General features: G+C 39.3%; 3 protein-coding genes across 5 annotated transcripts; 1 reads left to right on the forward strand and 2 right to left on the reverse strand.

Moving 5' to 3' along the window:
* Positions 1-566: 566 nt before the first annotated feature.
* Positions 567-5,611, forward strand: LOC140797473 (uncharacterized). The gene is made up of 9 exons (XM_073150925.1): positions 567-935; positions 1,932-2,046; positions 2,166-2,257; positions 3,139-3,264; positions 3,361-3,481; positions 3,606-3,690; positions 4,727-4,840; positions 4,918-4,957; positions 5,252-5,611. Exons 1-9 carry the CDS (start codon positions 762-764, stop codon positions 5,402-5,404), a joined length of 1,020 nt encoding a protein of 339 aa, XP_073007026.1. The 5' UTR covers positions 567-761; the 3' UTR covers positions 5,405-5,611.
* A 922-nt stretch (positions 5,612-6,533) lies between these two features.
* LOC140797308 (probable calcium-binding protein CML14) lies at positions 6,534-7,436 on the reverse strand. Its single transcript, XM_073150649.1, has one exon. It carries the CDS (start codon positions 7,349-7,351, stop codon positions 6,863-6,865), a length of 489 nt encoding a protein of 162 aa, XP_073006750.1. The 5' UTR covers positions 7,352-7,436; the 3' UTR covers positions 6,534-6,862.
* A 1,697-nt stretch (positions 7,437-9,133) lies between these two features.
* LOC140797885 (putative pentatricopeptide repeat-containing protein At5g40405) lies at positions 9,134-11,371 on the reverse strand. 3 transcript variants are annotated; one of them, XM_073151573.1, is made up of 3 exons: positions 11,276-11,371; positions 10,878-11,095; positions 9,134-10,736 (listed from the first exon to the last, which is right to left on the reverse strand). In XM_073151573.1, the coding sequence occupies exon 3, from the start codon at positions 10,722-10,724 to the stop codon at positions 9,438-9,440; it is 1,287 nt and encodes a 428-aa protein (XP_073007674.1). In that variant the 5' UTR covers positions 10,725-10,736; positions 10,878-11,095; positions 11,276-11,371; the 3' UTR covers positions 9,134-9,437. The 3 variants fall into 3 exon arrangements, with proteins under 3 accessions (XP_073007674.1, XP_073007675.1, XP_073007676.1); XM_073151574.1 differs by having other exon boundaries at positions 10,878-11,027; positions 11,276-11,362; XM_073151575.1 differs by lacking the exon at positions 11,276-11,371 and having other exon boundaries at positions 9,134-10,726; positions 10,878-11,204.

Genomic DNA, 11,371 nt, shown 5'->3' on the forward strand with positions numbered 1-11,371 from the left:
ATGCAGCAGTTGAAGCTCACCACCATGGACACAATAAATTATTGTCGTTGAGGATGTAGAGGATCCGGTTTTGGTTGACGAGAGGATGACTTTTTCCATGTAGATGGAATAGAAGAGAGCGGAATACAGACCACATTTTGCATGGAATTAGTTATTATTATTTTCTTCAACTCAAAGCTATTTATCTCCATAAGAAGTTGTGCGCCCCAAGTTTTGCAGAAAAGACTTTTATTTCTTTTTGGTCAAAGATAAGTTTAGTGACAAAAAACTGACATAAAGCCAGCGAGAAATACGACCAAAAATGCTAGTAATTAAACACTAGAAATATCATTCTCCATGATCGTGTACAAAATCTAAATGGTCAACGTTCCTCCCCCCACACCTCCACCTTAATAAATAGAGAGAGATAGAGAGCAACGAGTATAATTTCTTCCCCGGTTAGCTAATAATTCAGACTTTTTCTAGTTAACTTTTATTTTCTCAAAGGTCGAGATTGAAATAAAAGGTGTAATATAGTAAATTCATTTTTATTTTTTCCCAAGAGTTCCATCTACAAACTGAATTTTATCGCAGATCCAATCAGAGGCTAAGTTTCCCGACTGCAGCAAATTCCTAAATCTGGGGCTGCAGACGATCTACTCCCAAAAGAGTAGGAAACCTAGGGTCTCCCGTCTGGCCGTCTCCCTCCTTTCTCCTTCTAAAGTCCTAGTTATCGTAGTTTGAGATCGAGATCGAGATCGAGATCGAAATCGAGAGAGGAGATGGCCGATGAGAATGATCCCCAGAAGATAAAGAGGATTGCGGCGGCGGCGTACGACTACGAGAACGATTCAAGATGGTCGGACTACTGGTCCAACGTCCTCATCCCTCCCCACATGGCCTCCCGATCCGATGTCGTCGACCACTTTAAGCGCAAGTTCTACCAGCGATACATCGTATGCGCTAGATCCCCTCTTCCTCCTCCTTCCTCTCCTATTCTTTAATTTTGATTCTTTTTTTTTTTCTTTTTGGTTCCTTTCAGAAGGATTTGACCTAAGAATCTAGTATTCCTTTTGAAGGGTTTTAGGTTTTTTTTCCCCCTTTTTTGGGTGGTTTGATGGTGACGAGGAGGTTTTGAGAGGTTAGATTTGTTTGTGCCAATAGTAGTCTGTTTGTAAACCTAGAGTTCATCCTGAAATAGTTATGAAAACTAAAAAGGATTGCTGAGAGAATTGCAGCATTCATATTATAGTTCCGAAGTCACCGAATTCTTTAGGAGCGTCGTCAAGATAAGCATCGGCCTCAAGCTTGAGGAATTTTTAGGACTAAAGAGGTTGAGAATGATGTTTCCATCCGAAGCTGGTGTTTTAATTATCTCCCTGTTGGAATTTCTTTTGCCTTTTTAACTGGAATTTATTGACCTTGCATTGGCCCGCAAGATCTTCCTCGAGTAATTGATGTTTGAAGCAGAATTGCTGTATGCACCTTCTTCTTCCTTAGACAATTTTACAAATTCTGCTTAGGTTTGTTGTATCATATGTGATGTTTGTATTTTGTTTTAATGAAACAGGGCACTATGTCCCTTTTGTCAAAAAAATAAAAATAAATTATATGTGATGTTTGTTTAGTTAAGGTAAAAATGAACATGATTTTAGACAATTTGGCTGGAAGAGAAAATTTGAAGTTTATTGTCTGGGCTCCAGGTTATATCAGCCTTTCCTTCATTTGTACAAAAGTTCCACCCTCAAGGGCCTCAACTCGTTTGAATTTGTTGAGTATTGATTAATTTTGGGAGGAGTTGATCGTTTAACCCTTGTATGGCTTTTGACAATGTTTGAACCATTGCAACAAAATCATTTGATTATTGCCATCAGAAAACAAATTCAAATTCTGAGATCATTATAAGAGTTTGTTTCTTTACATTTTCATATTCACTTCATTATAATTCCTAGGATCCTGATTTAGTGGTTGAGGGAATGCCATCGACTAGTTCCTCTCAGTCAGAAAGACCTTCCGGAAGATCTTCATCTACAACAGCAACTAAAAATGTGAGATCTCGTGAATCAGGTAAAAGTTTACAATTGTTTCTCGTTTCTTGTGCTATCCTTTTCATACTACAACATAAGAAAGTTGCTCTATCTTTTAGCTCAAATTTAATGATATGGGAACTTATCATAATGATTTAGGATCCAGTGCTGGAGCATCTGCACAACCCAGCAGGGCTGCAAATTCTTTACGGTTGGATGGACGATCTATACATTTTTCAGTGAATGCTTGGGTATGGAAAGATAAAAAAACAATTCTTTTATGCACAATTTTATATTCATAAATTTATCATCTTACTGTTTAGATATTTGAAGTGCCAATTGGCATGCACAATTTTACTCATCGACAGAAAATGACTTAGATAAAACCTAAAATGCCTGGCAGAAATTGTAAGCTGAAAGATGTACAGACACAGAAAGTGGTCCTATTTAATATTTTTATTATTTGCTAGATTAGATAACTGCAAAGACATTTTTCGCGATTGAAATTTTCTCAAAGCCAAAGATGATTGTGTCACACCGCTGCCTTGTCTTTTGTATGTTTGCTATGCAAAACAGAACAATGTTATATGTGTGGCCTGTCACAACCAAAAACAAAATCACGATTGGCCATGTAACCCAATAAAACTTGAGATATATAAAGTCTTAATATTTAATTTCCAAAATCCACAATATAAAAGAACTAAATTTATATCAATAACTCCAAGTCAATTGATAAAAACCTCCAAGGGTATTAAAGAAGTTCAGTACTAGGTAATCAATACTTCTCAAAATAACTCTAAAATAACTAATACGACAAAAGGAAAAAAAAAAAACTAAAGTTCGAAGTGGAGGTAAAAGAATCTTGGTGCACCATATTCATTCGCCACACCGATCATCATTTAAAATGTTCAATTTCTAACTGAAGAGTGTATCACGCCCCTATATATTGACAACCATTTACAGAGTTGGATTGCCACCTAGAATGGGTATGCGGTCTTATAACATAATAATTGCCGGGCAGCATTTTTTTATTTTTTTGAAGTGAAGACATTTATTCTGAAGTAAAAACATTTATTCTGATACTCATTTTCCATTTATTTAATAAAATATAAATTTGTACTATATTTTACAGGTGTTTGTTGTTGCTGTGCTTGGTGTCCTTCCTATTGTGCCAAGAAATCTTTCAATCAAGGCATATCGATTGTCACTGCTGGGCACCGCATGTTCTTCAGCATATTCTTTATATTCTCTTTATGGGGTAATTATTGAGTGATTGCCATTTTCTTCTTATATGTTTTCTGTTTTATTACTTTTGTCGATAAACACCTAATCATTATGATATATTTTCTCTCAGAAACCAAGGGCATGGAATCTACCTGCCATTCAGACATGGTTTCAATCTGTAATTGGGGCCAAGGATTTCATCCATCTGATCTTCTGTCTTATGTTTGTTTCATCTCAGTTACACTTCAAGTGTGAGCAACATCCCGCTGCTATTTCAGTGTTTAACTCTTGGAATTAGGTGTAATACTTATTGAACTGCTTTTGGTTGCCACATTTTCAATGGCTTGAAAGTTTGAATACCTATCTGTGTGGCAGTTGCTTTGATACCTGTGCTCTGTTGGGCCCTTGAACATGTTGCCAGATTCCTAAGACGTAATTTCACAAGGTCCTCTTTATACAGGTAGACAATTATCAGTAACCACCAACATCAATTTGAATAAGATTCTGGTTTATTTTGTGCATGAGAATATATTCTTAGTTCATGAAGCTGCTAGCTTGTGATAGGTTTAGCAATTCTATTACTCTTTTTTTCCCAGCTACTTGGAAAACATATAGTGAATAAATTATAATTATTAGGAACAGTATGACTGTTAGATAGTAAACCGCAAGCATGGATATTTTATTATACATAGCTAATCTGCAGTCTCGTATAGGTTTCCTTAGAATGTTCACAGTTACTGTATTTGGTAGCACAGGCTTTGTCTAGTCAGTTGAGAAGACTTAGGTTTATACCAAATATTTGAGACTTAGTGAGCTTGAATTCTTGTTATATTAAAGAAGTTAACAAGTCTGATTTTTTTTTTTTTCACTCAAGTAACTATTAAGTTTGTCACAGCTTTAAGAGTTTGTTTGACCAACTTTTCTTGTATCTTGTAGGCATATACTCATTTCTTAGTTTCTTTTAGTGGAAGGTAGTGAGTTCCAATCAGGAGCTATATAAAATGATTGGGGAAACCCGAAATTAATTCAGATAGGCTTTTATTGAATAGTTGAAAGCATTAAGTAGATTTTTTTTTTTATAAACATTAAGTAGATATTAAATGAGTTGAGAACTTGAGATTAAGGAAAGACCTAGGCTAAATGCTAAAGCACTACTATTTTAAACTAGAAATTGATTCAGATAGTATTGAATAGTTGAAAGCATTAGTTAGATAATTGAATGATTTGAGAACTTGAGATAAAGGAAAGATCTAGGCCAAATGCTAAAGCACTACTATATCAGTCTTATAGCAGTATAGAATTTGCTGCGATTGGTCAATACATACATATTGTTCAGATATTGTCCATTTACTTTGTTTCTTATTGAGGTAATTGCTTTTTATGATTTTTTCTGTGTAGTTCTTCATAAGCTTTCGACTTGCTTTACATTCTCGTAGAATGAAAGATATGAAGTTACAGTACAGCAGGCTTAATGACCTGATTGATTTTGTGTAAAGGAGATACTTGGAGGAGCCTTGTGTGTGGGTAGAGGCAAACACAACCACACTTAGCATCCTGAGTTCAAACGCGGAGATCGCTCTGGGCTTTCTTCTGATAATATCGCTGCTCTCGTATGTGCATCTCACTACACTTTCATCAAAATTTCAATTGTTATTTTCACCCTAAATTCTAAATTTTTCTCATGCAGGTGGCAACGCAGCATACTTCAGACATTCATGTACTGGCAGGTCAGTTCTTCGTTCTTTTATTGGGAAAGATATGCATTTTTCTTCCCTTGCAGATATGTTAGTTGTGCTTGTGATTGACCACTGTCCTATATACTCTGCTAAATTTGACTAGTTCTCAATAACATCTATATAACTAAGGCCTCTGTTGTTAAAACCCTGGAGAAGTTGTTTGATATGGAAGTTTTCTTCTAGATTGCCGTTGGTCTCACATTGGTTACTGTAGTTATTATCATCTTGTGGTTTGTTGCTTTTATGTTCTGACTACTTTTCTTGTATATGTGATTGTTCAAACAGCTGTTGAAACTCATGTACCATGCTCCTGTGACTGCTGGTTATCACCAGAGTGTGTGGGCTAAAATTGGCAGGACGGCAAATCCCTACATCTTTCGCTATGCGCCATTTCTAAATACTCCAATTTCAGCAGTTCAGAGGTGGTGGTTCAGGTAGAAGAAAACAAGCAGAAGGCACGAACAGGATATCATGTTTCCAATATTGAAATAGAAACTATATCGGAAAGATGCTTAGGTTCTGACTGACCTTCAACTTTTAACAATTAGCACTTGTTGCATGTCTTTCCACTACTTTGCGCTTTCACAGAATTTTGTAATTCTTATGAATTATGGGACAAAATTTTACTTTCAGTTAGAAACATAATATCGGTATTTATTATTGCTCTGGAGAATGCCTGGAGGAACATGCAAGCAGGTTTCTTTCTTGATCCTCACGTTGTCTTTTACTTAACGAAAGGGACCACCTAGATTATGGGTTGGGTTTTAATCTACTCTTAAAGTAATTGCAAGGTTAACTAGGATCCTGGGATGGTTACGCCTGAAAGCTGAGTGTGATAAGGCTTGAAACTAATGTAATTGCACTTAGATGATTTAAGGGTTTATATTGTACATTAGGAAATCATAAAACTTCACTTCTCTCTCAAATACTATTACCAACCTGCATTTAGAGAAATTTGCTGATGAGGTGACTCCTATATTCCCTACAACATAAGACATGCTTGAAATAAAAATGCCATCTCTTTCCAATAATAAAAACTCCATTTCTATTTGATATCGGAAGACCGTCTCTTTCCATTGCTGTATCAAAATGTAAGCACGAATCTTTTTTGGGTTAATCTATTTTACTCCTCATGTTTTGGATCAAAATCACTTTACCATGAAACTCTGTTTTGTTTAAAAGATGAAACCCTTTATTCTTTATTATTCTTTTCAGTTGCTTGGAATTGGAAATCGGATGCAATTGTAATTTGAAATTATTAGCAGTTTAAATAAAAATTATTTAACCCTCTCGACTTTTATTTTGTATCGCTAAATCACTATAAACTTTTTCTTTAAATACATAATTAATTAATAAAAGTATGATCATCTAAGTTATTTTATTCTCTATATTAACTATGTTTATATTTACAGTTCAATCAAAAGGGCAGAATAACTAGTGTTTGATCCGGTCAGCGACTAATATTGAATTCTTCCATCGATAACATCCAATTAGCCCATCTATGACCCAAAAATCATGTGGGCTGTTACAAGGACTAGAGACATCCAACAAGCTAATGAACACGGTCTTGCTTGTTCCTGCTCGTTTATTTATTTCTTTCTTCCAAGTCAACACCAAAACTTGTAATAGAAAATAAACACACCCACAAGAAACAAGAAAGAAATCAAAACATTTTACCAAATAATCAGCAAGAATAAAGAGAATTAAACCAAAGAAAAACGAATGCCAATTACGAGATCACATCAAAGTTAATTACAATTCGGAGATGTATCACGGGAGATAGAGAGAGAAAGAACCCGCGGATTAAAACGACTCCTCGTTGATGCCGATCTCATTGCGCGCCATCCCAACCTGTACACATCCAAATTTTCTATCACGATCCCTTCTGGTCGACTCCTATGATACGGCGAGCCCCAGGAAATCTAGCGCCGACTTCGCCATGACGGTGGCGAACTCGGAGAAGCTAATGACCCCGTCCCCGTCCGTGTCCGCCTCCCGCATCATCTGCGTCAGCTCGCAGAAGGTCAACGGCTGGCCCATCTTGGCCATCGACCTCGCCAGCTCCGCCGCAGAGATGTACCCGTTCCCGTCCCGGTCGAACGACCGGAACACCTCGAGGAGCTGCGCCTGGTCTACTAGGGTTTGCTGGGTCATCAGCGGCGCGATCGCGACGGCGAGCTCCTCAAACTCGACGGCGCCGTTTCCGTTGGCGTCCATGCTGGTGAGGAGGGCGTGGATCTGGTCGCCAGTGGGCTTCAGCCCGAGGGACCGGAGGAGCGCGGCGAGCTCGAGCTGGGTGAGGCTGCCGTCGCTGTCCATGTCGAACCGGCGGAAGATGTCGCGGAGTTGCTTTAGCTGCTCACCTTGGAGGAGCTTACCGCCCATTTCGTTTCGCGGGGAAGAAATCGGCGGTTTGTAATAGGAAGAGAGAGGAGGGGGAGGAGGGGTGGGGAGTTTATTGTGGGTAAAGGGAAGGAAGGTGGTTTTTTTTTTTTTTTGATTTATTAATTTCTATTATTATATTTAGAAATTAATTTGTTTTTATTGTTAATAAATTAATGGTAAGGGTGAGGTGTTAGAAGACGCGTCGTCTCTGTGGTCGAGTCGGTGGAGATGGTCAGACACAAGAGAGTGGAGGGAAGAAAAGTTGACAGTGTAACCGGATCCAGATCTGATAACATTTATTCTTATCCGGGTTTTTGTTATCTAACACCGATTAACTTAGTATAAGAGATAAGTAGGTTAGATAACTATCCATCATAAAGACCATCGGATCTGCATCTACATGCAGCGTGATGGCATATTGGCATAGCTTCTTTTTTTTTTTAACTTTGACTGAGTCCATTTAAGACGCAAACTCGTTTCTATAGGTGACCAAGATCTGCTTCTAAGTCTCCTCTAAGACCACAAACCTAATCCAAAAGGCTAGGATCCGAATCCAAAAGCAAGTGGCTCATCTCTTGTTTATTTCTATATAGATCTTTTTATTTATTTTCGCTATTCGTTAACTCTTTTAACTATAGAAAATTTTAAAATATTATTTTTTTATTAAAAAATGAGATATGAATGTCACATGATACCATTTCTTTTTCTAAATTTAGAAGGAAAAAAGAGAGTAAAGTTAAAATTTTATTTTATTTTTGTGAATATTATTGGAAGGCAAGAGATTTCTATAATTTAGGAGGTCAAAGTGTAAAGAAAGAAGAAAAAAAAAAGAAAACAACAAAGGTAGAGTAATTACATGTAGAAATGGAATAGCTCAAGGATTCTTAGTGTAACTTTTTGTTTCTTTCTAATTCAGATCTTTCTAGGAAGCTAACACCTGGTTGGTGTGGTTAGAATCTATCACAGCTAGATTTTTATTGTAAATTGCAGTAGTTTAGATGTGATTAAGATTGACTCCTTAATTTTTTAAGTTAACATAATTTTAAGAACATGATGCCATAGATGGTGTTCGTGTTACTGCTGTCATTGATTGATTAATCTACAAAAAAAATTAGGATCGGATCTGGTCATGGTCTCTTTGACTTCAAAATTATAATGGAATTTTAGATCCATATTACAAATCTCTCTTCTTATATATATAAAAATATCTATAGATAATGAAGTTCCGAGTGGCCTCCCTACGTGAACTCTAGTTCCCCACTAACATAGTAACAGCATCCGTGGATATATCAAATTCTTTTCTTTAATAAAAAAATAAAAAGAAGTCCGATTCAGAGACTCAATGTAAGAGTTATTAATTAATATTAATTTTATAATGTGTGTAACCAGAATTTACAAAGAGATATGATTTTAATAGTTCAATCAAATGCACAAATCCATTCTTTTTTCTTCCTAAAATATATGATTTTCATGATCCAACTGCAACAGTTATGCCTGTCATCCAATGCAAGGACGAAATTGATAATGAAATACTGGGGCTTACCAAGTTCTATTAAAGAAAAGAAAAGGAGAAAGGCTTCAAGAAAAAATTATTTCTTTCAAAGTAGATTGCACGGATGCACTTATAAACAATTAATCTGCAATCTATAGAAAGATCTCTTGCAAAAAGAATCTACAAATGAGTATAAGGCAGGCCTCAAACTTAGAGATTTCTTTTCAGAGCATTGCTTGTTCCCAAAAAAATTCTAGTGACATGCTATCCATGACACTGTCTGTCGAAAATTTGTCAAGAATGGCAATAACTAATATATCTTTCAGACTACCTGTTTGGCCTGACAGAATCTATCCAAGATCTTTACTATGATCCACATAGTTAATTGTACTACTAGAACTCAAGATTGAATTGTTGAATAGCAAAATAATGGTTGTATAGGACGAAGATAAAACACCTATATGGTACAGAAACAAAGGCAAAAGCTTACATCTAATACCTAATCTTATCATGAGTTGTCTCTTAGCTCATACTAAGATATCATTCTTAGCATAGAATGAGTCGTTAAAAATTAATACTTACCGTGCCGGTGAATTATTGAGACTTTACGGTAGAGCCGACTGCACTGCAACCCGGTGATTTAGGTACTCCGCGTACTCTCATCAACTTCCTGACCCTGGCGCTGTCCTCCCACCTCCCCATTCCTGCATACATGTTCGACAGCATCACGTATGCCGGCGCATGCCCGGCATCCATCCTTACCAGCCTCTCCGCCGTCCACTCCGCACAGTCCACGAAACCGTGCTCACAGCTCGCACTCAGCAGGCTCTTGAGCACTCTTTCGTCTGGCTCCATCGGCATTGACAAAACCATCTCCCACGCCTCTTCCACCTCCTTTGCTCGCGCGAGCACGTCGACCATGCACCCGTAATGCTCTCTTCTTGGCTCGATTCCATCCACCGTTCTCATTCGGTGGAAGATTTCACGTGCTTCGTCGACGAGCCCTGCATGGCTGCAGGCATGCAGCACCCCGATGTATGTCACGTGGTCAGGCGCCAGCCCATGTCTCAACATATCGCCAAACAGCCGCAGCGCCTCCGTTCCATTCCCATGCGCCGCGAGAGCCGTGAGCATAGCCGTCCATGCCGGCTGATCCCTGTGAGGCATTTCGTCGAACACTCGCCGAGCCGAATTTACGCGCCCGCACTTAGAGTACATTGTGAGCAGCGCAGTGCCAAGGGTTGACGTAAGAGGAAACACGACGACGGCGTTGCAATGCACGCGCTCGCCGTCGGCGAGCGCCCCGAGCCGCGCTGCGGAGGAGAGCACGGAGACAAGCCCAGCCTCGGTGGTGGCGGCGCCTGCAAGTCGGGCGCGGACGAAGGTCGCGAGGGCGTCGGCTTCCCGCCCGGCGTGGGAATACGCGGTGATTAGAGCGGCCCATGTGATCGGATTTGGATTTGGCATTTCGTCGAACAGCTTGCGGGCTTCCTCGAAGCGGCCGCAGTGCGCCAAAGCGGAGAGGAGAGTGGTCTGGAGGACGACATCGTCGTGAGGGTAAAAGTGGAAGATCTTAACGGCGGGGGAGAGGCGGGAGATGGAGGCGTAGGCAGAGATGAGAGCGGAGCGGAGGAAGGGGTCATGGAGGAAGCAAAGCTTAGTGAGGTGGGAGTGGAGGATGGGGACGTTCTCGGGGAAGTATTTGGCAGCGCGGAGGAGGAAGGTGAAGGTGAACTTGTTGGGCTGAAAACCGGAGGGGAGCATGGAGCGGGCGTAGAGGGAGAGGGCCAGGAGGGGCGGGGAGCGACGGAGGACGGTGTTCCATTCGAACGTGGAACGTTGCGATGGCGATGGACTGCTAGGATTGTCCGATGAGGGCATACCTGCATGCCACTACAAAGTCTCCAACCTATTATTAATCTCTCTTCTAGAAAAATGGCTCCATACTTAAAACCTATTGAAATAAATTTGAACAATTCCTGTAGATATAGCATCGCAATTACACACAACGAAGAAAAAATGAACTGAAACAACCTGAATCGATTCGATGGCATCTGCTAAATAAAATAATCCTCGTTCTCAGCTACATAACCAAACAGTACTGCATTAGCCATCTCTAGCCATAGCCATTGTTCCAAATGCATTGAAGAGAAGCCGAGTTTGAGCTTTGCATTGACCGAGTTCCTGCAGCATAGAATGGGAAAGGCGTAGTGACACGAACCTTGGATCAATGGTCATGCAGAGAAATCGTCCTGGAATGTCGTCAAAAACCTTTTAATATTAAGAATCCTCTAATCGCCTTATTATCCTGACAATCCCGAGATATCACGAGTCCTAATATGGCAACTACTTGATATTATAAGTACATTGCAAGGGCCATGGTGATGAACATATGGTAAGAATTTGCCAATAAAGCACTTGAAACGTCTTACCTCCGGTGATCATGATTTGCAGAGGCACTGTACAAACAACAAAACCCCTCTCAGATCCCTCGGGATCTCCAGTTTGAACCACAAAGCCATCTAAAT

This window comes from Typha latifolia, chromosome 11 (assembly GCF_019914945.1).
Source record: "Typha latifolia isolate L0001 chromosome 11, TyphaL0001v2, whole genome shotgun sequence".
Taxonomy (NCBI): Eukaryota; Viridiplantae; Streptophyta; class Magnoliopsida; order Poales; family Typhaceae; genus Typha; species Typha latifolia.